Below are 27,463 nucleotides of genomic sequence, written 5' to 3'. Positions count from 1 at the left end.
TTTTGTTAATCATAACATTATTAATAATTCATTGCAGATATATAGTTCTTCACGCTGTGAACAGGAATGGTTTTATTCCTGGTGCAGAATTAGTGTTTTCCTCTAAGTTCAAGGATGACTACCATGGAGAAATGGATCATAAATTGTTTTTGAAGTAATTTCAAAATCAGCTTTTAAAAAACTTGAAGGAACCTTTAATTGTAGGAAATTATATTACAGAGTGAGAAAGCTTTATGAGCATGTATGTTATTGTTCAGAATATACATGAACGTTTTGTTAAAATGTATGAGGAGATAAATAAGACTAACTGTTTTGCAGATATGGAGTATGCATTAAGGAGAATGCAGTAAATGATTAAATGTAATTTTATCAAGAAAGTTATAGACAGGTAGTAACAGGAGAAATTAAAGAGAAATATAGTAATACCATAATGACTTTATAGCGAAACATTGCATCGAAAGAAACAAGAACTAAGCGTAAAACATAAATATGCTCTCTAATGGAAGTAAAATAACATACATTACTCAGATATAAAATTGTTAGTTAGGTGGATTAGGCCTTCGGGGGTACCACTACATAAAAAAAACGCCTAGAACTCCACCTATACTAATGCGGAAAAAAATTTCAATGTATATATAATAAAACAACTCTAACCTATAAATTATTATGGTTGTATAATTAATTGTAATTTTAGGTTCTTCGATAATAATAGCATTAGATGTACTATAATATTAAAATAAATTATAATACATAACATTTTTATTTCATTATTTAATTTAGGTTAGAATTTTGTCAGAGCCAAAATGTACTAAAACTCAGAGTTGCTGCGCCAACATTGCGAAGTTTTGACAGGTCACGTGTGTTACTACTGTCTTGAATAGACAATTAAATGTGTGACATATATTATAAGTGATTAAAACTTGTAAATAAAACTAGCATTCTATTTAAAGAAATATGTATTTTTTCTTGCTATGTTCAAAGACATTGAATCGAATGTTATTTATTCATTTTTATAGGGAAAAAGACATATTTTGAGACTAGTATTTGACGCAGTCAGTTACGTATAATTTGAATAAGATGAAATGAAACAGTAATGCCTGGTAAACATTAACCTACACAATATTTCACTATAACTCATGTATTCTAATCTTGAAATTACAATAAAATAAATAAGTACATTGAGAATATATAAAGAAAATCAGTAGCTAACAGCACTAAAACCTTTCCAAAAAAATTCAATAATTATTTTCATGTAAGCTGAACTTAATCAAAGATAAATACCGGTAATAAACCGATAAAAATTTTATTAACTATACACTACTGTAATAGTAAAATTATTACATTATATGATAGCATATAAGTACAAACAGAGATAAAGAATATAATAAAATAAAAAATATGAATCAGAAATTGTACTTTTGCAAATGATTTTTAAATATTTAGAAAATGATAGCAATTTTTTAGACAGAAAGAATACTACTGTTAGAACCAGAGCAAGTTTTCGGTATTTGGTACAGTCTAATATAGAATTCATATGGTTATATTTTATATTTGAGGGTGTATTTATAGAGAAATATAATCATTTAAACGATTTAAAATTGACGCTAATATATGTCGGAATGCATGATGGTGTTTGGGTCGCAAACTCATACAGCAGTTTGTTGGCATGATATGTTGAACAGCGGAGCTTTATGTCTTTGTTCTTGAGTAGTTTTAGAGATTTTTAAAGATCGTACTTCAATTATTGACTGAAATTTCTTTGTTATTTTAGACACCAAACTTTTTTTGAGACTTCAAACAACTTTATTTTTGGCAAGAAGGACTAGCATGACTGGCTGTGTGTTATTAAAAAAAATCATGTTTGCCAACGACGCATTGATACCGCAAGTGTGAGAACGGCTTTACTGCAAGACCTGCAAGTTCTTCTTGATGGCACCGTGTAATATTAGAAATATCAGATGGCTCTTAACATTTTCATGTAAGCAGATATATCAGTAAATTAGTGTTAGGGCCGTACTTTTTGAAGGCTCGGTAATATTAGTAACTTCCTATATTTCCACTTAGTAAGGCATTGACAACAAAGAGCTTTGTTAAACTCGTTATGGTTTGATCAATTTTGTGCGAAATATCACGCGACACAACTAAAAATACATATTATACACCAATTTCCTCCCAGAAAGTGATTTCTTCTTATGTCTGCATTATATGACCTTTCACCAACACTAAAGTTCTGAGCATGTGAATTTTTGTGATCGTTTACAATATAAAATGTACGAAGGCAACTCGGCACCTCACAGTACAAAAGCTTATGAAGACTATGAATTATATCAAGCGATATGACGTCAGTTTCAATTATTGATAAAAAATATTTCTTGTTGAAACAACTTGACACTAGGTCTATAACTTATAAATATAATATTTTTCTAGATATGTTGGTGAATATACTTAGGAAATGATACATTTTGATTGATGATCTGATGATTTTGGGTCCACATACAGTGAACAATTATATCCTCTGATACTCCATGGAGTCAATGATGAAATAGTTGCGTAATAAAATGTCTCTAATAATAGTCTCTAAAAAACAAACGACGTCTGTCACTGTGAGCATTTATTAAATCTTTTACCGATAACAATTATTAATAAAAATTAAGGACCACCATTTTATCAGTTCCACTCGGTAATGGTAAAATGGAGGGTACCACAATACAGCGGCTATAAAACCCATATAACCCCAACCGAAACACCATCACCTATAATAACCGTTTTACAGTCGTCGTAAAAATCAGGATCCAACTGCCTTCATTCATCAACGCCTCCCCTCTCCGGCGTGTCGCCCCCTCGCTCCCAGACCGATCGCCGACGGACAAATTCAAAAAATAAAATCCCAAAAAGCCAAATACGCTGGCACAAAGCCCACACAACAAAATGGTATGCGATATCTCTGCACGCCGAAGCCAGCGTCGGCCTCGTTCGGGTGTTCTCGCGTGACGTCGATACCGAACCGACGAATCCATTGGTCAGGGGCGGGGTTACCGTCAGGCGGGTCGAAGCCGTCGGTTGTTTCTCGACTACATCTAGTATAGTACGAATGTTTTAAAGGTGAACACGTTGCCGATCGTTTCGCGATTCACACCGTTTCTTTTGCAAATTACTTAATTTTCTTTACGGTGTCGCACAGGTGGTCATCTGCTGGACCTACCGTGCAATTTTCGTGAAAATCCGACGCCGATAACCTGGTGAAATCGCGAGGTGAATCTCCGAATATTTTAACATTATAACGCTGTGTGTATGTAGGCGAGCGGTGTTGCCGGTTCGCGTTACGTGGAACGTTGCCGATGAAATTTTTTAATTTTACATGCGGCAAGTGAGCTGCCGAGACAGTCGAATGCGCAACTTGGAGGTAATGTGATTTTTTGTGTCAATGCACTGTTTTTACCTTGTTAAAGCGTGGCATGGAATAGTTTTAACTGCTATCACTAACTGTAGTTAGACTTTCGCCTAACGTCATTATCATAATTAATTATTATTTACCATTTAAATGTCAATTTCGTAGATGTAGTGCATGATATCCTTCCTTCCAGTGCCTACCTGCATGAATTGTTTTTAAATTGTTCGTTGTACGTATATTTTTAAAGACGAACCTAACCTAACTGCCCCACAAACAAAACCATAGCATCCAGCTGTTCCGTAAGACCTTTTTTTTAACAAGGATTTCGGAAAAATGGTCACCTTGAATGCATACCCATTATTCGCTATTGACACTTCCAAGTGAAATGTGTTTCGGATTTCGGCGGAGGGTCGAAAGAGAAACTTAGCGGGACTTTTTAGGATACGTCGTAATTGGCCGTTGAGAAACAATCGAATTTTTCGGTCGTCGTTGTTTATTGCTTACAATATAACCGATCCCGTACTGTTTGGATTGAAAAATGCCGAGTTATTTGACGTTGATCATGGGTCACTACGATTAAGTAATCGAACCATCGTTTTTGATTGTTATTAAGTAATTTAGTTAAATTGGGCGGATAATATCAATTTACCATTACTTAACCAATACCGACCAAACCAAACAAACTTAAGAAAACACCGAATGTTGAGTGAGACATTAACCAAATGATTGTCGTATCGGTCGGTGGTGGTGTACCACAAATAAATCTCGTTCTAATCTCGACGGAGAATCGGTTCGAAGCGAAGCTGATGGGGATTCGAGCGGCATCGAAGGAATCAGACCACCCGTCATCACTACCAGACGCTGGAACCGCGATATATCATGCCAGCTCGCCCGATACGTATCATCAGCTTCGCCGGTTTCGGTCCCTATAAACAATTGCCAGCGTCGCCGCCGTCACACGAAATAACAACCGACGATCGCAATAAATACGTCCTCTACGTACTTCTTCCGTCTCCGTTACGCCGCGTATCCCGGCAATACCTCCGTCTCTCTTCAAGTGCTAGTCACGGGCATCGCCGCAGCGTTCTTCTTTTTGGTCTTTTATTTATTTTTTTCTTTTCGTTGTTCGGCAGACGTAATCACTATCTCATTCGCCGTCTCGCTCTCGCAAATTACTGGTCTCGTTCTCGGGGGCTCGTTCTTCGTGTCGCGGCGTTGCCGGATCGCCGACGACGATGGCGCGCTCTCTGTCGCGCGCACCGCGTGCTCCCATCGCTCCGTCCCTCTCGTCGTTTTCATTAAATTTCGGGCCTTCGAGCCGGAATGTTTCCGTTCGAGAGGGCTTCGGGGATCTCTCCACGAGATTATGTCGGTAACGGGCTGTACGACCCTTTTCTGGAACGGCGGTATGCGTTTGTTGCTCGCCCGAGGGGTGCAAAACGTAAAAAATAATACCGTCGAGGGAGCCGGGAGGGTCGAATTCGTCATAATGCACTTTAGTCCGGGTATTCGGTTTTTTTTTGTTATCGTCATTGATAAAACGATATTAATTTTTATTTGTTTTTTTACGTAGCATGGACCAGTTATGTATACTCCGTTTTAATTCTAATGAATATCAATAATCAATTATTTATGTTTAACATTTTAAAAATTGCCAATTGTTAAATTAATAACAAATAACCAAATAATAATCACATTTATGGCACATTAATAATTATATTTTAAAATCAGTAATATCCATTTTTACATATCAGCAATATCAGTTTTCATTTAAAAATTAATTACTGTTAATACTGTTTATTAATTACTTAATTAAACAAAAGTGAATAATAGCTGATTATCTACTTGTAATTAACTTTTTCAAATATAATAATATTGATTAGTAATTATTCATTTTTAATTTGTTTATTAATTTCCAGACATTGATTATTAATTAATTCTTCATTTTGTATAAAAACTTTTTTATGAGAGACTAATTATTAACTACTTAATTCCTAAGACACCTGACTAATTCTAATTTGTTTCTTATTAATTATTTTGGTGGAAACACAAGTCTATTTAAAAAAAATGGTAATTAATTATTGCTGCCAACGTCTATAGAATATATTAACGCATTGGTTACCTCTAAACATTATTAATTTATAATCCAATCACTTATTTTTAAAAGCATTGATTATTGACAACAGTGATTATTGACTTACTCTTATTTTTTATATTTCGTTAACATAAAAAATATAGATAATTAATATCGTTTCTACTACATCAATAATTAATTTACCAGTGTTATGATGTTTTTATAAAAATTTGTTAATTTTATATATTAATGAGCATCTTTTCATTCTAAAAATATCAGACTTAGTAATTATTTTACCTAACCAAATAATAAGCACATTAGTAATTACAGTATCTATTTTCATTAATAATTAATTAATATGCTGTTGACCAATTATTTAATTAAATAAATGATTGATAACTGATTATCTACTTATAATTAACATTTTGAAATGCTACAATATTAATCAGCAATTTTTAATTTATTTTTTTTACGATATACATTGTTAATTAATTCTTAATTTTGTATAAAAACACTTATATGACATAAATTAACCAATTTATTGGAACTTAGATATTAATGAGGGACTAGTTATTTACAACTTAATTCCAAAAACATCTAAGTAATTCTAATTCGTTTCGTATTAATTAATTTGGTGGATATTCTTACTTATTCAAAAAAATTGTTATTAATCCTTTCTGTCAAAGCCTATAGAATATACCAAAGCATTGGCTACCTTTATATATTATTGATTATAATTACTTATTTTACAGACCCTTACTTTAATTTTTTTGTACTCGCTTCTGCGGTACATATACTAAAATTGGTACGATACAGAGAAGATTAAAATGGTCCACTACGCAAGAATAACAACAAAATCGTGAGGCGTGTCACATTTTTTAACATACTCTTCTGGTATAAAGATCTTAATGTACGCACAGCAGAACTCTATAGAATACTAGACCAACTATAATGAGACCTGCTACTAAAAATAAATTGTGGGAAATGAAAAGTGTATACTATCAACATCAAAAAATAATGGATATAGAATAACTAAATTATCTACACTCTCCCGGCTGAAGATAGTCCAAGTCTAAAAAGTCCAAGAGTCTGACAAGTTTTTAATTAATAATAATTAATAACTTTACTTTTATTTTTTATATATTGATTTTGAATATGTCATAATTATAAGATAAAACTGAGCTTATTTATTACAAATTATAATTTTTAAATAATAATTAAAATGCAATATAACAAATTATGAGTGGTGCCAGTTTATTTTATTATTATTGTTATAACACTATACATCTCTTATATTCATAATTCATATGAATAATTTTGTACTGAACTTAAAAACAGAAAAACCATATCTGGACAAAAATTAATTGGAACTAACAGTTATTTCCTATTTTTGTGCCATGCGGTACATAGGCGCCCGTACTATAAAATCGTTCCTCTCTAATTAGTAAGAAGCGAAGTCGGCAAGTGTTTTCGATAAATAATGTTTGATGTTTGTTTTTGCTGGGTCCTGACTGTTATTAATTTTGTTTGGTTTAGTAATACAATGATAGACTGTTTATTTAAGTCTTTAGCGTACGGTTGTGGCCGTGTCCTTGAATTATTCTCAAAAAATCGACTCGCATCTATGATCTGTCAACTCAAGGAAACAAAACATAAAGAAAAATCTGCAGATTTGACGATATATTGACAAGCAAAAATGTATTTTTTGATGATTTTTCTCAATTTTGTTTATAATCAACGATATATTAAATGATAAAATATTTGTATATGGTCTAAGGTAAGTTATGCACTTATGTCCGGTTATTATCAAGGTAATATGCATACCAAGAAGCATATTTTCGTGGGGTTCCCATCGTTGACGCGGTCCTAATTAAAATTTGAGGCACTCCCGCCGATTACCATACAAATTTTTCACATTTCCTCTTCAGAACGAACAAAAAGCCATCATCGAACAACCGTAGGTAACAAAGCGATAATCGTTCGCCATAATCATCATCATCTAGACCCTTTTTCTCGTCCTCAGTCGGATGGCCGGACGGCAAGTGAATACTCAAACACAAAAACCGGACGTTCGCTTGTCAACAAAACCGTAAGACGTGGCTTCTTTTGGCGTTAACGCATTATCCCAGTAGGAAACGGGTTATTCCAGATATTTGTGTGATTTTGGGACTGTCAAGATTTCGCTTTTTGGCTGGATTTTGTTTTACCAAGCAGGTACAGTTTTCAAAATTGATTGTTGCTGAAACAATTCGTACTTTCTTAGCAACCAAAGTATATAAACGTACAAACTTTAAAGGAAACCAAAACTCTCATGAATGTTTTATGAAGTAGTATTAATTTTATTATTAAACCAATTTAGAGAAACTTAAAATGTTAAAAAATGTTCAAAATGTTCTTCTAAGTTAATTATTACCAAGTATTACTATGTTAAAACTACGCTAGTTTCTTATGAATTACAGAATAGAATAGTCATCTTCTCAATTGTCATATCCCATTTATTTTCTTTATATTTTAATATTAACTGAGTCATGTGTACATATTAATATTAGAAGCAACATTTAAGCTAAATTTCCAATAAATAATAATCCATGAGACTTTTACAACACCTTATACAGAATATTGGCTAATATTGATATAAATATTTTCAGATACTAGCTTTTATTCAGCGCATTTCAATATTGTTTCAGTTTTATGTAGGCTTCCAGATTATATAATTTACATAACGAATGAAACTTTGATAAATGTTAATTAATAATTAAGCTAAGACATTTGGATTTGGAAAAGACTAAAGTCACAAATAACAAGATAATTGAAGCATGTAAGAAATATTAGCAAGAGTAAAAGAGAGAAAGAAGGACTAAAAGAAATGAATAGATACGAAAATTGCTCATCAGACTCAACCACAAAATAATGAAATAATACACAAAACCATTTTAAGTCAATTTAAAGTAGCATTCAAATGTGTTTTGTACCATTTTTCTGTTTTAAAATCACCAACCTTTCTACAAGTTTCAGACAAAATATCGAATAATAAATCTAATAGCGCCATCTCTTATCCAATACAAAATCTATTGAAACAAAAAACAAATTTAATCCCCATAGAAAACAATAAAAAAGGCACTACGTCCAATACAAATAACAATCATAAATCGGCTGTTCCCTTTCTTTTTATTGTTTCCAATATTCGGAGATGCATAATCGTCGAGAGCAACGTCTTCATCATCGTCGCTCCTCCCAGTTTATCTCCGCCTATGCTTCGTAATTAAAAATTCAGTCCTATTTATATGCAGAAGGAACACAAGAAAGATCGAAACCGTGAGTCGCGAAGCTTGGTCCCTTGTCCAGGGCCTGTTTGATGTCGTTTTTTGTTAGGTTTCTGCTTGATCGCTTAAGCTTAAGCTGGTATCTTTCGCTCGTGTTTTTTATTGCAGTCGTCGTGTACCACCGAAGGCACTTGAGTGTTAAATTAGGCAGGATATCCCTGTTCACGTTTTTTTTGTCTAATTCGGTAAAAAACCATTCATTGGAACTTTTTCTTTGTTGTGATTTGATTTTTTTTGTTATTGGCGATTTTTTACTTGTAATTTTATTAGATAGATATAATGATTATTTTGTTTTTTGATAAATATCGCTCTAAGCAATGTTAATCTTCAATTTGTTATAGATCTTACTTTACTTTCTTCATTCCCTCTTAAACATACAAGAACACACCAGAGTCTAACAACAAAAAAACTTAAAACAGACGTAAGACCTCTTGATAAAAGATGATTGAACAATAATTTCAATTCACTGTTCAATGTTTTGACAAACTCTCCTTTATCTTATCGTAAATCATATAGTTATAATTATTATTTGTCAAGAAATTAGTACAAAATGAGGAATCAGCCTTAAGAATTTCACTAATGATGTATTATGTGGTTTACTTGCTCCAGGATATACAGATCAAACTATAGAGAAATTTAATTCAACAAAATGAAGCTACATCTCATACTGCCACCTAAACAGTCAATTTGAACAATTTAGTAAAACATTTATGGAGGTCTTCGTGTAATTTATTGAATGAAACTATGTTTCCCTTAACACTTTATTAATAACACTAATTATTATACATTTAATTAATTAATGAAAATGTATGAATGGATGATTGTTGATTGAATATAAGATGCTTGAACGTCGAAAGATAAATGCCTCTGCTGTCTATTTTTCTGCGTGCCTTTGATCGTTTGTTGTCAATCTTATTCTGTGGCCAGTTCGCGATAAGAAGAAGAGGCCTGACGTCACCACACATTCTAAAATAAAATATTCGATATTATTGAGCAAAAAATCTATTCCCTAAATATCACTTCAATTAAAAGACAACAATAACAGTCTCTATCAAAATCATCCTAGCTCCCATAAATGTTCAATCCCCAATTCTGTCAATTTTTTTCATAAAATTGATTCATATTTATTACAATAAAATTATCTTATTTGACATTAAACATCCACATTAACAGTATATCTCCATCTTAAGGTGTAAACACTAAAGAAAATCAGGGACCCCTTTAGAACAAATCTGGGTGAAAAAATTCGGATTTAAAAAACCTATTTTCGGATCAAGAGTCACTTGATAGATTTATGTCACGATTTTAGTTGGTGTCCCCTTAAAACCAAACGACGTTCAGCTATTTTCGCAGCTGTCTCTTCTCCCATATTTAAAATTTATTGAGCGCACAGAGACGGCCGATAGGGAAATAACCCTGCACTGTAATTTGTTTTTTTCGGGCAGTTCATATTTATAGGTTTCGTGTCTTTGAACATACAGGACATTAGTATTTTGGTTTTTTTTTTCTAATAATAATTATTAAAACCATTAATATATCTTCTTAATGTTAGATATATGAAAAATAGCCCACATTTTTGATTTTATATCATACTAGCGACCCGCCCCGGCTTCGCACGGGTGCAATGCTGATACTAAATTAAATACACTACAGAAAAAATATGAACGTTGTATATAAAAACATAGCGGCCCGCTCCGACTTTGCACGGGCATAAAATATATATGCCTATGTCACTCAATGAAAACATGATTAAAATCGATCCAGTATTTTTGGTTCATTCATTACTGCCCTTGGCCTGCACGAATTAAATTTGGAGTAAAACAATTCCTCTTCCCCTATACTTACTATGAAGATTTCCTGCTATCTTTGGAATATCTAAATTCATACAATTTTTATTACATTACACATTTTTAAACGCACATTTTAAATTTGTAATATCTCCGAAAATATTTGTTTAATTTACATGCTGTAAGGAACCATATTGATCTATATTAATTGCTCACTGTATTTAAGGTACAGTTAATTCGATAAGGATTAATGCCGTATTGCTTAAAATAGCTTCGTAAATAAGCCATTTTCTCACGTAAAAAGTAAACAATAAAAATGGTTAATGTGGGTTATCCCTAAAAGATAAACATATACCATCGCGGACTTTTTTGTAAACCTTTTTATGGTGTACAATACTGTAGTACATTAATTTGATCTAACTCGTAGGGTTAGGCAGCGTTTTTGCTAATTGCTAAATAAGCCTAAAAAAATAGGTTAATTTACGACATCACGTTAGAAACCTCTAAAATTAGCAATATTGCCTTAGTATATTATGCATGTATTATACATACAAACCTTCCTCTTGAATCACTCTATCTATTGAAAAAAACCGCATCAAAATCCGTTGCGTAGTTTTAAAGATTTAAGCGCACATAGGGATATAGGGACAGAAAAGGCGACTTTGTTTTATACTATGTAGTGATATAAACCATCTTAAATTTCTTCAAAATGATTTTATTTATTTTTGGGTAGTCAACCTTTTAGTTCTTTTGAATAATAATACCTTCTACTTCTCATTGCTTGCAACAACATTGTTTTGTTTTCTTCAATTAATTGATATGACGTATAGCGGCGTAGAGCAATTTATTATTTTGAAATTTTTTTTTCTTGATGTCAGAATTTAATATAATTGCAAAAGATTCAATTCAAAACATACAATTACAAGACAATTGCTGAAGAAGTTAACGAAACTGTAAGGTTTTCAGGACGAATTATATTAAAACTACAACATATAACTCATCTTCCGTATAATATATGGTGTTTAATGGTTTTCTTCTAAAGAGATTAAATGATCTCTTATAGATCGTAGTTGATATTTAAAACAAACTCTATTGTATACCCAATAGGTGGCTAATCTTCAAAGCTTTCGATACCACTTTTAAGGGTTCATCAGCATTAAGTTGCTGTCCATTTCAATGTCTACTTCTTTTTCTTTGAACAAACATGTGGTTTATGGAGGAATTTAAGGAAGTTAAGGAGTTAAAATATAATATAACGTAAACAACAGAGCAATAGATTCACAACAATTTAATGGTTCCTCAGTCATAATTGTGAAGGAAATGTGTAAAAAATTACAGTGTGCAGTATTGATCAGGAGAAAACTGAATTTTTTATAGAATTAAAAGTTTTGAACTAAAAAGAAGGAAAAATATACTTGATTGTCCTATTCAATAAATATCAACTGAAATTATCTTAAAACCATTCATTAAAATAATCCTGCATATGATGGGTTACTGAACAATAAATCTTATTAGATATCGCCGTAACTACGAAAAAAGAACGATCCTCATTCATGTGACTTAATTAGTCAATATTTTCAAATTTAAATTCAGCATAATCATTATCAAGCCACTATTAAAACCATTGTATCTACTAAATGAATAGTCAGAATAATACGAAATGCTTGCTATTCAAAAACTGCAGATAAGCTTTTCCGCAAAATTATATCCTATCTGGTAATAACTTCAAGTCAATGATGCATGGGTTTAGGCTTCTATTTTTACGTAAGTACTCCAAATATGTGTCAGTTATGATATAGAATCCGGAATGAGTTATAAAAGTAAACCAACAAAAAATATTTGTAAATGAGGTTTGCGCGATGGAATCGTATTTCATATCACCTGGTGGCATCTGGTATCGCTTCATCGTCTCTTTTAGATTCGGATAAAATTCCCCTCATCACTTAAGTTTTTTAGGAAAGAAATCAAAATGGTCATTGAACAAGGATCATCAGAGAACCAAAAGATCTGAGCTTGTCTATCATGTCTAACTCCGAATCATCAACTCGTCGTTGTTTTTGGTCAAAAGTGAGCTCGCGCGGCACCCGCTTTGCGCAGAGCTTTCTTATACCCAAATATTCGTGAATGATACGATGTACACGTTCAGTTGATATCTTTAGAGTGTCTGCTATTTCATTCAATTTCAATTTACGGTCATCCAAAATCATTTTGTGGATTTTAACGTTTTCATCGGTAACAATCTCTTTTGCGCGTGCCGTTCACCGTCTTCAGTGCTCATTTCACCACGTCTAAATTTGGCATACCAATCCTTGATAGTTGACTTTCCTGGGGCAGTGTCCAGAAACTCAGCATCAAACCAAGTTTTTGCTTCAACTGTATTTTTCCCTTCAAAATCAATAATTTATCAACACGCGAAATTCCTTTTTATCCATTTCTTTCACAATAACAAAAGTTGCTTCACTCAAAATGCTATAATTCACAAACTGTCAAATTTATACACGCATCTTTTGAGGGTTAAGGTTAACTGAAAAACATATGGAGGTAATTCTAGTAGCGCCATCTATGTGTCAGGCCGGGGACTTTTCAATTGACCTGTTTGCTAATAATACAAGTTAAAAGTAAAAGACACACAGGAACACTTTCTTTAAATGATACTCAGATCTCTTTTTTTCTTGCTTCCTTCGAATTCTCAAATATTGAATTTTCAGATATTTTGAAACCTTTTTACTGTTTTCGTATTCAACGCACCAAATAACACACGAATTATTGAAAAGATATCCCCACCTAGATTGTTGAGTTAGTTTCACCCAAACAAGCTTTGATAACTTATTCCCTTCAAAATCCTAATTTAAATTTAAGTAAAATATAACTAAAATCACCCCATATTAATTTTGAATATTTACTATGTGACGCCCCTGCTTACCCCGAGCCCCGTTTTGAATAGGGTAATGAAATATGCAGCAGTTAGTCGAATATACATCAATTACATTGATAATTTATAACCAGTGATTTTATATATGAAGTAAATGGAAAGTAGGCTATATTTCGTTGCACGATATTTTCATTCGGTGACAGAACTGTGCCGACCAACGATTTGTCTCGACTTTTACTTGGGTTCGGTTTGAGTTCAGATACCATTTTGGTCGAACCAGACGATTTCATGCTCGCAATATCGCTTTATTGATAGCCTTTTATACGTGTCATTTTTTTTTCACTTAACATATTCCAGTCATGTGCAATTTGTATCAGATAATTGCAGTAGAAGCCATAAGTTGGTTGTTTAAGTTATTACTTCAAGGAAATAATAAATTGTTTCAAGTCTCCGACTCTCTATTTTTGCTATCAGATAATTTTTGGATATAACAGTTTGCTGAATTTGATTTGTTGTGTATATATTATTCAGACTTATCCTTGAACATTCTGAAAATCAAAATAATTTAAAGCACATTATTTATATATAGAAGTATCTTTTCTTATAATTATCTATTGCATATTGAAGTAATATTTCCAATGATATAAATTTGACCCACATATTACAACTAGTTATTAACTACAAGTATCTAATAATTTTCCTTCATGTTGTTCTTAAAGTCTATATTTAAGATTTCAGAGCTAAACTCCAAAACCTAAAAGCAAACCTCTAAGACCTAAAAAGCAATTATCTAACATCTATCACTACTAGTTTACATTATTTTACATTATCCTTCTTTTATTTATCATTTTTAACACTTCATTATCTATTCATGCAATTTATTCCAAGTATAATTTATAGTAAAAGTTAATACACTTATTATTTGTAATTCAAACTCTTTTTAACATTAATGTATAAGTTTTTTCTACTTATAACCCATATTTTGTCTATTTCCAAAACGTCCGGATGTCGTAGAGGGCTGCAAATACACATCGTTCCTCTTCAGGCTTCGTTCTAAAAATATTCTAATGTGTTTTGACGAAATGCGACCCATCTAATCATCGGTTTCCTCAAAAACGAACCATCTGTTTCTTTGAAGTAACTTATCGTCACCATCATTATTAAACCATTTTCTTGTATAATTATCCTTATTAACAGTGTAGGGGAATTTTAAAAGGTACGAAAATAATATACAAGTTATTTTATTCCTAACATTTTTGTAGTCAGATTATAAATATATCTATTGGTGCAATCACCAAAAACCAAAAGGACATTAAGAAATCTAACATCACCATAAAATGCTTTTTAATTCCCAGTCCAATTTATTGTTTGTTTTTCGCGATTCATTTCAATTTGCGTTAAATTCGTTGTAATCATCTGTTTTCATAATGCAGAAAATATCTCGTTTTAAAAGTTCTCACTCTTAATCCCAACTGTATGGATTGTTAGGAATATTTGTAGATAATAAAAATATATCCAAAGCAATGGGTTTCATATAAAAATACTCTGAAATGATCCAATATTGTAGAACTAACACTAACAGAAACACTATTCAAATTTTCTATGAGTAGGTTTTATGAATCATTATCAAATCATTTTAGAAGTATCAATATTTAAAGGGACCTCTGAGGATTATATTTTGAACTATCAAAATAACTTCTATAGCTAACATCGTCGATATTTGGTGTGGTATCTATGAAGAAGAACTGAAATTACTAGACAAAGAGGAAAACAATTTTAGATAACTTATGGTGAAGGTACCATGGTAAATAATTACGCTATTTGTAGCATATATATACACTTCTTCCCGATATAGAATTTAACAATGCAAATCTGATACTTCTCCATGTGAGCAATGTTCTTAATAATGAACTGGAGGTTTTCGAGGCATTGTATTTAATAAGTTTCATTCAAGAGAAATAGAAAATATCAAATGTTTAACGTGGTTATCTCACGAGGAACAATGTAATGTTAATATATAAGTGTTTGATCAATATACTATCAGCTTTGTTGCTACGATCACTTTCATTTTGATCGAAATAAAGTCGGAACTCGTCCAAACAAATCTCAGATCTATTACGGTTATTATGATTAATTATAGCGATAGGAAATATTAAGTGGTCTGACCAGGTAGAACGTCGATCGGATATCAATTGACTGTACTCGAACGCGATGCTTTTTGACGATAAGCTTCCGAATATATTTCACAATTAAAAAACATTATTCGCATAATACTCGCAAAAGAAAAACAACTGCTCACGTAAATGAGATGGGAATTAAAACATAATCCAATGAAGTGGATTTGAATCCAATTTATCCGCTCACCCCTCCGATTTGATGCAATTATCTCGCCTCAGTTTGTCGAGCGTCACATCGGTCGGACCCCACACCACTATGTCTCTACCACCCAGCCGATGCCGTTGGAAAAGGGGGTGAACGTGAAGCGGTTTCTTGACGAGTCACAGTCGAGTATCGAGTAAAGGGCTCCTCCCACCTCTTGTTATATTCTGTCGTCCTGTTTACGAGCCCTACGTCACCACGTGGCAAGGGTAGAGGCCGGTAGAGGGTCTAATTCGATTTGGATGAATAATAATGTAAAAGTTAATAATAAATTACTTTCTTTATTTTGTAACAATTATTATTAATTTAAACCATTTTTTTTAAATATAAAAACTAAACAGCATATGTATATGTATAACATATTGTAAATATTGTCTGAAAAATTAACTTTATTATATTTGTTAGATAATAATAATAAAATATTAATATATATATAATATATATAGTAAATATCAATAAACAAAAGCAAAGAATACAAAGGAAATACAAATGAAAGTTATAGATATATTTTTCTGAAAACATAATATTTCGTAACAATAAAAGTAGTACATTAACAATGATTCCAAGTATGTTACAAACAAATCATTGCACAATAAAACACTATTTTGTTTCACTTGATAGAGCAAATTATAGTAGCTTTTGGTCGATAAAAATTAATATAAAACAAAAATACACTTATTAGCTCTAGTATAATCTAGGTACCATTAGATATAATAATTTTGATTTAACATATTGTACATATAAATAAATAAAATGTAACAAATTAAAGGTATTTTCGTATTCATATACAATTAAATTATAAATATTTTCGATATGGAGAGAAAAATATCTGTCATCAAGCCTGAAAGTATCATGTGTCAGCTTCATGGAAATGTTATTATATTTTGTTAGTTCGTTATATTGTTATAGAATTGTTGCAATATATTGCGACAAAATTAAAACTAATTAACGTACAAGATAGCTTTGATGTCATATTTTATATTTTATCTACTCTCGCCAAGATAATAGCAGCATCAAATTTATTAGAGCTCGTTTTTTCTTCTTCAGTAAAGAAATTCGTCAAAAAGAAACTGTCTGATATAAACAGGAGTTATCTTCATGATGATTATTGTTATAAATAGATATATATTTAGTGAAAAAACTATTTTTAAACATTTTCATTGTTACACTATTTTAGTAAATCATAAGAAATGGGTTATAAAATATATATGATTCGATTAGACAGACAGCTATGTAAATGAGTAAACTTGAATTTTAATTTTGATTATTAAGTTTAAATAAAATGAATTAAAATAATTTGGTTTCAGCTCCCAACGTTTCATTGGAAATGTTATTTCTTGATTTTTTAAATATTATATTGTTTGAGATGAGTCGTCTATTTACATTAGTTGTACATATTACACTAGTGTTGTACATATTACGCTAGTGTTGTACATAAGATTTAAAATATTCTTATTAAACAGATAATAAATATATGGCATAATCATCTGTTTTGTATCTTTTGCAGTATTTTGCAAATACTCTCATAAGAAAATATCATCGATCTTAAAAAATATACTGTATATTTTCTTCATAAATTATTTGGAAATAAATTTAAGAATATTTCTGTTTCGGAGCGTTTATCAATTGGCGATATTTGATATCACTGAAGCTGATAATACTAGCAGTACCATATAATCGGAAAAAACAAATTGATTCGTATAGGAGTACTACCCGGAATGAAGGCAACAATAAAACATGGCCCCAGGATGTTAAAATATACATTAAACGCTCAATTTGATGAATCAAACTGTGGAAGAAAGTTTTCAATAGATCACGAAATGTTAAACGTATCGTATTGATTAATTCAACAAATATAAAAATACGACTATTAAGTGAAATCCCACTTATATAGTTAATAATTTATAAATATATAACAATCTCCAATATTCCAAATCATCCAATATCATCCAAATTTCCTTATCTAAATTTAAACGATGATAACTGTTAACTAATATGTTTACAATTGATTAAAAATATTGTCTCATGGATATTCATTATTCAATTAATACCAATATTGGAATACCCTGTTTTGTAAATTTATATAACGTAATTAACGTAATTATTGTTGCAAAAATATTATAATAAATCGACAAATGCATATGTAGTTAAGTGAAAACAACAAATATTTTAATTATAAACAATCATTAAATTATTTGTGGTTATATCATGGTAAAACATGTAATGAAATGTTCACCATCTTTTATGTTTGTTGGGAAGAATTTGTATATTTCACGGAATATATAAGGAAAAGCAATGAATATCAAACAGATATATTCTATTCTTATGCAGTCATGGGGAACCTATTTTTCACTCACTTTTTATGAGAGGTTTTGCTCATCAATATACAAAAAGAAATATTCGTTTTTAATAAATTTATATTAATAAACACACAAAGGATTCACTATACATAAACCGGTACTATATATAGATGAAATAATGGTGAAACATTCGTTTATTGTATCTTTGAACTTCGAACTACGTAAGATATAGATTGACTTCTTTCTTCATCGAAATTAATACCTTCATATTACATTTTCTTTGAAGGTATATTTGTTATGATCAATTGCTTCTCCATAGTAACATTTGCTGTTACTCTACAGTTTTTATTACTCTTTTATATGTAATTCTTTTATAGTATAAATGTAATAATACTAAGAAAATATTGTAACTAATATTAGTTTTCCAAAAATAATATGAAACAAAAACTTTATCTCAGTTTTGTTTTATTATTTTTCAAATCACTGACGAGTTTTATCACAAATCGGTAAGGGTTACTATCGAAAAGATTACTAAATGGTTATACAACGATCGATACACTTCCCCTCCCCACTCATTCCAATCAGAAGGGAATTTCGAACACCCCGAACCCCCTATAACGCTCGACGAATTCGGGGGTTGAGCCTCGACGCTCCACCTACCTCTTGCGCCCCTCTAGTCTCCTGTTCGAAGACCCTTCGCCACCACGTGGCAAGGACAAGTCGCAAGGTCGATGTAAGGACACGCGGCACCGGAGACACGCACGTACGTATCGTAGAGGTCGCCGCGTCGTCACCCGACCACCCATTCTTGTACGGCACAATATGTCGTCCGTCTTCGTCATCGCCGTTGGTCGGACAGTGATGGGACGACATTTTGTCCGCTCGAAGCCGGGGGCGGGGGTTAAGAAGGGTCGGCGGCGAAATTGACGAGGGTTGAGGCCGAAGGGGATCGTGAATTCGAATTGGGGTGAGTTACGTCTGGGGGATGCTATTAACGGAATAAGTTTTTTCGGTCCCTCTCGACTCCCTAACGAATTTGTTTATAAATAAATGAATAATTTCTTCAGTTAACTATTCAGAACACAGAATAGTTAACTGAAGAAGTTCTTTAATTCTTTAATTAATAATATTGGTATATATTTCGATATATTTCACAACATTATTATAATATATTATTATATTATGCAATAACATATTACCAATCATAACAGTTTTATGCAATTTTTATCCAATTGGGTAAATAATCAAATTATCAACATATATATGTCTGTTTTCAAAATTTGATTTCAATGGTTTTATTGTTATTTTGGTTAAAATTTGTTTTAACAAAAAATGTTATTTAATTATTGTTAAAACAGAATTATAATGTTAATTATTAATTTTTTACAATTGATATGGGTAATATATATGAAATATTATATATAAAAATAAATTATAAAAGTAAAATATATAAAATGCATGTTAAAAAGTTTGCCAGATTGGTGGATATAACAAAGTTACCTAAATTGTTGTTAAAATTACATATATATGTAAATCATCAGTTACTCATAACTGCATAATAAAAAATTTTCTCCATAACTTAGTTCTATTTAACTAATAATAGTTGATACTATTTTTGCATAATTTATTCACATTATATGATTAATAATATATGTGGAGTTTAGTGACTTCGACAACGTTATACAACTATAATGTTACAATTAGATCATTTTATCTCTAATTTATTAAAAATAGTCAATAAATAACAACTTTTAATATTAAAAATGTCTTAAAATTGCTGTTAAATTTTGCTTTTAATGTTTGTAAAGTGTGTGTTGGTTAGTTGAATCATTGCTTTTCAATTGTCCAAAGGCCCTATCCTCTCTGTTTTACTTATCTTTTTAACTATTCTGTTCACCTGATAAAAGTATATTTTAGATATAAAAGATCTAGAGAAAGAAAGTTGGTTAACATTTCAGAATTTACCCAGAACATTTTCAGTGTTTTGATTTTTAATTTATAATATATAATTGCATGATTATAACTAATAACACAGACCTATAATGGAATCATTTTTTTCAGTAGTTTTAACAGATTGTCGTGTTGTTTGGCATGCTGATTTTTAAAATAATAATAAAAGTCGTAATGAATATCGTATTCACATTAATATTCCACATATTAAAAGAAAAATTAAAATACTATGATTTATATTAAAGAAATATTTACGTGTTGTTACTAGTTGCTCATTGAATTCATTTGAATGAAACTTATAAAAACAGCCATTTTCCTTAGTCAACCAAAGGAACTTTCTTTAGAATTTCAAAATTTGTTATAATTGGTATAAAAGTAAGAAAACCTATTATACTCTGCGAGAAAAACTTGCATTAGACTTTAGTAGGCTTCTACCTTCAATGTACAAACATTTATTTTTACATACAACAATTTGCAAAAGCTTTGCCTAATGATTGTTTAAAATACTTTGTAGAAAAGTTTCAAATTGCCAAAAGGTAAACTGGAAGGAGAGGAAAAGAGGCCCGATATCATTTAAAGAAGTTATTATTACTAAGTTTTTAATATAATGGATCTTATTAATTGAATTTCGGACATAATAGCATAATTCTGTCCATCTTCTGGCGTATAGAGTTTTTTGTTGGTTTTCATGATAAATAATGTGCTCTTCTGCGAACATTGATAAAATAAAACGAAAACCATCAATCATATGAAACAGTCCCCCGCGTCAGGCCGTCCACAAATCGGCGATCTAATTTGAGCTCAAGCCGTTCTTGTTCCTCTTCACTTCACATCTTCTTCTTCTTCACCGTCGTCTTCTCGGCCGTGCAGGGGTCAGTAGGAAGTGGGCGTAAAGCTGGGAGGGGCCGTTGTGCCGACCTGGCCAGGCATGACATACTGCACGCGACTCTTATAACCGCCAACGGTTGACGATGGTAATTATGTGTATAACAGTTTATATATATACATATATATATATATATATATATATATATATATATATATATATATATATGTATATATATATATATATATATATATATATATATGTATATATATATATATATATATATATATATATATATTTAAAGAAATATTTTATATATTTGGATCTTCTTATTTGTCCCTATTGAGCTCTCTCATTTTGCTGTTCTTCTTAATACCTTTATCATGACTATTAAGTACTTCTCTTTCAGTATGTAGTTTAGTTAGCCCACAATACATCTTTACTCCGACTCACCTTAAGGGTTTATTTAAGTTTTAGAACTTCTAATATATAAATCATAACCTATTTATCTATTTTTTTTTTAAATTCCCTTAAATAAAATCGTCTGATCTAAAATAACGTAAGATTAAACGCCTCTTAACATTCTTCTATTTAAGTTTTGCGTCAGCTGTTTGTCATTTTCTATTCATGTCTTTTTCGGAGCTGCGCGTCTTCCATCTAAAATAGGTTTCTCTTCAGAAATCTATGAGTGATTAATTCACCTTTCATTCGATAGAATTGGCTAAATCATTAGTCAAAACTAATATCAAATATTGTTGAGATAACAAGATCGAAGATCGAGAACTTCAGTTCATTCAGCTTCGCAAAATTAGTGTTACTGTTTAGCACAATCCCGAAATATAAAAGACATCCCTTTCGTGTCTGGTTATTGGTGAAATCTACGGCCAAGACTTCTTGATTGTTTTTAGAATCATATGATAAAAACTTAAGTAGTACCAGTGATAGCCAGTGGTACTACTTAAGTTTTTATGGTAGAAATATCTCACAGTTACAAAAAGAAAACTAAGAACTTATTTATTAAATAACTAGCGACCCGCCCCGGCTTCGCACGGGTGCAATGCTGATACTAAATTAAATACACTACAGAAAAAATATGAACGTTGTATATATAAACATAGCGGCCCGCTCCGACTTTGCACGGGCATAAAATATATATGCCTATGTCACTCAATGAAAACATGATTAAAATCGATCCAGTATTTTTGGTTCATTCATTACTGCCCTTGGCCTGCACGCATTAAATTTGGAGTAAAACAATTCCTCTTCCCCTATACTTACTATGAAGATTTCCTGCTATCTTTGGAATATCTAAATTCATACAATTTTTATTACATTACACATTTTTAAACGCAAATTTTAAATTTGTAATATCTCCGAAAATATTTGTTTAATTTACATGCTGTAAGGAACCATATTGATCTATATTAATTGCTCACTGTATTTAAGGTACTTAATTCGATAAGGATTAATGCTGTATTGCTTAAAATAGCTTCGTAAATAAGCCATTTTCTCACGTAAAAAGTAAACAATAAAAATGGTTAATGTGGGTTATCCCTAAAAGATAAACATATACCATCGCGGACTTTTTTCTAGACCTTTTTATGGTGTACATAATACAATACTGTAGTAAATTAATTTGATCTAACTCGTAGGGTTAGGCAGCGTTTTTGCTAATTGCTAAATAAGCCTAAAAAATAGGTTAATTTACGACATCACGTTAGAAACCTCTAAAATTAGCAATGTTGCCTTAGTATATTATGCATGTATTATACATATAAACCTTCCTCTTGAATCACTCTATCTATTGAAAAAAACCGCATCAAAATCCGTTGCGTAGTTTTAAAGATTTAAGCGCACATAGGGATATAGGGACAGAAAAGGCGACTTTGTTTTATACTATGTAGTGATATATAGTGACACCAATAGTAACAATTTTAGTTATAGTCAATATTAGTTTGATTTTCTTAATTTTAATGCAATAATTGATATTTTTCTTTAATAAGACTTCTTTTTTTTCAGTTTAAACTTGTTACAATGGAGAACCAAAAAAAGTTAGTTAGAGATCTGAATGTTGTGCTGACCTGTCGTTTGTGTGAAGGGTACTTCATTGATGCAACTGCGCTCGTCGATTGTTTGCATACATGTAAGTTGACCACAAGAAAGACAAAGAACAACACTTAATATATATTGTTGATATTTATAGTTTGTCGAGGTTGTATACTTCGATATTTCGAGAGCAACAAGACACAATGTCCAGTTTGTCCGACGGTGTACAAGAAAAAGTCTCCTTGTTTTCGGTAAGTATTCTGTTGGTTGATCAAGAAATATTCTCTAGCTGGTCATATGGTTTTAAGGTCCGACACTCAAATGCAAGCTCTGGTCTATAAAATAGTGCCCTCCTTGTGCGCTAAAGAGAATCAAAGACGGGAGGAATTCTACCGTAGTACGGGAGTACGAGCTGGCAGTTCTTGCAGCGATGACAGCGTCATCGACAGGGAGCGAGATATGCTCAATGAGACAGATGAAATGGTATGATTTGTGTATTTTTTCGCATACGGTCTTATCAGAAAAACATATTTTGTCCCTTAGATCTCGCAATACGTCGGAGATAGGAATCAGTATTTCAGCGCCGAGGATTTGATATCGCTCTCGATTGAGTACTATCAAAGTCATCTGGACAATTCCGATGTAGAATCCAAAACCAAGCCGGTATTCGGTGAATTAATGGTACAAAAAACGGACGTTAAAAGTGATGATAACGTGTCTACCTCAGTGAGAAACGAAGACAATGGCTGTACGACAAAGAACGCTGGTTTGGATGACAACGAGCAGTCTAACGTGAACAGCAATGGCCAAATCACAAACGACGTGATCGGCGATAAACGGTACCTGCAATGTCCTGCCGGAGTGAACATGAAGCATTTACAAAAGTTCATGAGAAAGAAGCACGGACTTACTGATGATCACAGGGTAGGCGAGACTCTTAAAAGACACGTTTAACAATATTCTACATTTGTATGTTTTGCTTATAGGTCGACATTATCTACAAAGGAGAGGTTCTTCAAAACGATTTAAGTCTAATGGATGTAGCTTACATCTTCAAATGGGAGAAGGTAAGAAATTTTGTTAAAACTTACTAATATTATTTTAATTACGAGGGTTGCCTTTTTTATTTCGGGATTTTAATGATATTTTTGCATTTGTTTAAACCAGTTTTCGAAAAACTTTTGTTTACGAAATTCTTTCTTAAAAATAAGATTAAAATGGACAAATTACCGATTATTCAACTATATGCTTTCTTGTCAAAAGTTCATCATAATCATTCCATCACCACAGTTGACAATTAGCCGAGCCTTTCTGACCTGAGACCATATTAGACTCCTATTTTTCAGATCGTTCTGTTTCGATGTCTTTTTCACAGCTATTCGTTTCGTAAGGTATATTTCTCTTCAGGAGTCTGCCAGAAATTCGTTCAACTCTCATTCGATAGACATGTACAAACCATTAGTTAAGAGTTGAATAAGTTTAACGATATAATATCAAATATTGTTGAGATAATAAGATCGAAAATAATTTAATGTCATTTTTGGTCAAATTATTTTCTCAAAGCTTCAATTTAAAATCGCAAAATTACAGTTACTCAGAAAAGCACAATTCCGAAATATAAAAGACATTACTTTCGTATGTGTTTATTAGCGTTTATGATAAGTTTATTAATATTTCAACAAATGAATAGAGCTAAAATTGCTTTAGTTCATTTTAGAAAACTAAAGAAACATTTCCAAGTTCAATTATCCATGCTTTTTGTAGCAGTAATTAACTATCATGAATATTTGTCAATTAAAGTTAATAATCTGATCTTGAAGAACACTTCTGGCGTGCAATCTCGACTCCTAACGTATCTAATAAAGCAGTCAGATAATATCGTGGCATTCTTATATACTTAATAAATTCTAATGAGCGCAAGAACTGAATGGAAAAATGATGGGGCAGTTACGTTTAATTATCTTCGTTTACCAGTCAATTTTATGTTCTACATGTCGTTAAGCAATAAACGTCGAAGACGTTTGTAATTTAGTTATGTTCAATGAACGTGGGTGATTTTTATATGGTAGGAATGAAGTGCGTTTCGCTCTCAAACATCGAAAAAAATTATGAAGTTAATTATATTACAGTGCTCCATCATTGTTGTTATTTATAACAATATATTAATTTACTTTTGAAGCTTTTGAGATCGCTATTTTTTAAGAATAACTTAGGGCTAAAGTGAGACTTCACTGCACCATATTGGCATGAACAATGTATTTGATCCATCTAATAATGATTTTTTTATTATTACTCTCAATACTCAATGGACAATAAGTATTTTTTATGATTATATTATATACATGACATGTAGAAAATCACTTCATTAAGTGATTTCCTGTATAAAATATTATCTTAATTATATTGTACATGTTATTTTTCACTACATAGTATAAAACAAAGTCGCCTTTTCTGTCCCTATATCCCTATGTGCGCTTAAATCTTTAAAACTACGCAACAGATTTTGATGCGGTTTTTTTCAATAGATAGAGTGATTCAAGAGGAAGGTTTATATGTATAATACATGCATAATATGCTAAGGCAACATTGCTAATTTTAGAGGTTTCTAACGTGATGTCGTAAATTAACCTATTTTTTTAGGCTTATTTAGCAATTAGCAAAAACGCTGCCTAACCCTACGAGTTAGATCAAATTAATGTACTACAGTATTGTACACCATAAAAAGGTCTACAAAAAAGTCCGCGATGGTATATGTTTATCTTTTAGGGATAACCCACATTAACCATTTTTATTGTTTACTTTTTACGTGAGAAAATGGCTTATTTACGAATCTATTTTAAGCAATACGGCATTAATCCTTATCGAATTAAGTACCTTAAATACAGTGTGAATTAATATAGATCAATATGGTTCCTTACAGCATGTAAATTAAACAAATATTTTCGGAGATATTACAAATTTAAAATTTGCGTTTAAAAATGTGTAATGTAATAAAAATTGTATGAATTTAGATATTCCAAAGATAGCAGGAAATCTTCATAGTAAGTATAGGAGAAGAGGAATTGTTTTACTCCAAATTTAATGCGTGCAGACCAAGAGCAGTAGTGAATGAACCAAAAATACTGGATCGATTTTAATCATGTTTTCATTGAGTGACATAGGCATATATATTTTATGCCCGTGCAAAGTCGGAGCGGGCCGCTATGTTTTTATATGCGACGTTCATATTTTTTCTGTAGTGTATTTAATTTAGTATCAGCATTGCACCCGTGCGAAGCTGGGGCGGGTCGCTAGTAAGTCTATATATGTCCTATAACCATATCAGATAGTATTGAACTTTTTAGTCAACACATTTCACTATTACGTCGCACATTTAGCTGATTAGCTAGCACATTGGGGTGCACTAACATTATTTTAAAGTACTTAATACAAACATTCTACTAAATATTTGCTAGCAATACTCCATAGTTAGATTCCATATGACCACATAGGCTTAAATGTCGATTCTTATAGCAACATCTTGGTAATGATAACAATGATAACTTGGATTTGTGCCCGATAAAGGACATGGTGGGCAAGTTCTTCTGCGCAGAGTGTATGCCACATGGGTAGAATTTGTTTCATTTGATTTAATACGTTTTGTCCCCAACTACAGCTATATTTTATCAAAATGTTTTTTGAGGTTCTTGGAAGCTGTTGTTAGATCGAAATGAAAATAATTTCAATTTTGTATTTCTCGTAAAAATCGCACTTAAAATAAAAACAATTTTTAATGCTCTCTAAAGTCGTTTCAAGGGTTTTAAATTTTACGAAATCATCCTTCCTCTACGGTAACGTATTTTCTGGTAAATACAGGCTTATACGAAGAAAACCGTACGGTTGTCTCTGTTCGTAACAACTAGACTGGAAAACATCGACTATAACAAGCGATACACACGCATTTCCTCTAGATGGATAAAAAAGGAAAACAGTCGCCGTCAATTTCATTGTTTTGCTAGATGGTCTTTTGAGATTTATAACCACATAAATGTTGCTAGTTGTATTTTCTATAATAACTTATATCTACTGCGTACTTGGTAATACTCTGACGTGTTATATTAATTAGTTTTTAAATTTTAAGTTTTGTTTTTAATTTTTTTACTGTTTAGTTTTATACAGGGTTTTTCGAATGAAGCAATTTTCGTAATTTTTCACTTTGATTCACTGATTTTGAAATGTATGATTTACTTGGTTACAGAAATTTCGACAAAAGCTACCTGAAGCTATTTGAAGGTTATAAACGATATACCATTGTTGTTAAGAATGCCCACTGTCATTATTCTAATATGAAGGTGGAAATCATCTTCACATATATGTTGCAACTCATTATATTACGATAATAACTGAGAGGTAAGAAATGATCACTGGTATTTACTGTACCTATGGTTTGGCTCACCATAGATCACTGCCATTTTTGATGAATTCCACTAATAACAGCAGCATTTCTATTCAACCTGTTCCACTTTCAGGCATCTT

General features: G+C 31.5%; 1 protein-coding gene and 1 non-coding gene across 2 annotated transcripts in view; both read left to right on the top strand.

Moving 5' to 3' along the window:
* Positions 1 to 3,079: 3,079 nt before the first annotated feature.
* Positions 3,080 to 27,463, top strand: part of LOC143193172 (uncharacterized) — a 37,119-nt gene continuing 12,735 nt past the window's right edge. The window contains exons 1-6 of the mRNA XM_076399189.1: positions 3,080 to 3,403; positions 22,922 to 23,045; positions 23,106 to 23,199; positions 23,257 to 23,431; positions 23,492 to 23,872; positions 23,935 to 24,015. Of these exons, the coding sequence (XP_076255304.1) occupies positions 3,359 to 3,403; positions 22,922 to 23,045; positions 23,106 to 23,199; positions 23,257 to 23,431; positions 23,492 to 23,872; positions 23,935 to 24,015 (900 nt within the window). The 5' untranslated portion in view covers positions 3,080 to 3,358. The remainder of the gene's footprint in view (positions 3,404 to 22,921; positions 23,046 to 23,105; positions 23,200 to 23,256; positions 23,432 to 23,491; positions 23,873 to 23,934; positions 24,016 to 27,463) is intronic.
* LOC143194528 (U6 spliceosomal RNA) lies at positions 6,238 to 6,344 on the top strand. The gene has a single exon (XR_013005364.1). It is a non-coding gene; the product is annotated as a U6 spliceosomal RNA (small nuclear RNA).

The sequence above is a fragment of the Rhynchophorus ferrugineus genome, unplaced genomic scaffold (genome assembly GCF_030347505.1).
Source record: "Rhynchophorus ferrugineus isolate W39M unplaced genomic scaffold, kcgeb_rfMv2 rfM3, whole genome shotgun sequence".
NCBI classification, from domain to species: domain Eukaryota; kingdom Metazoa; phylum Arthropoda; class Insecta; order Coleoptera; family Curculionidae; genus Rhynchophorus; species Rhynchophorus ferrugineus.
This window is presented reverse-complemented; position numbering and strand designations above follow the sequence as displayed.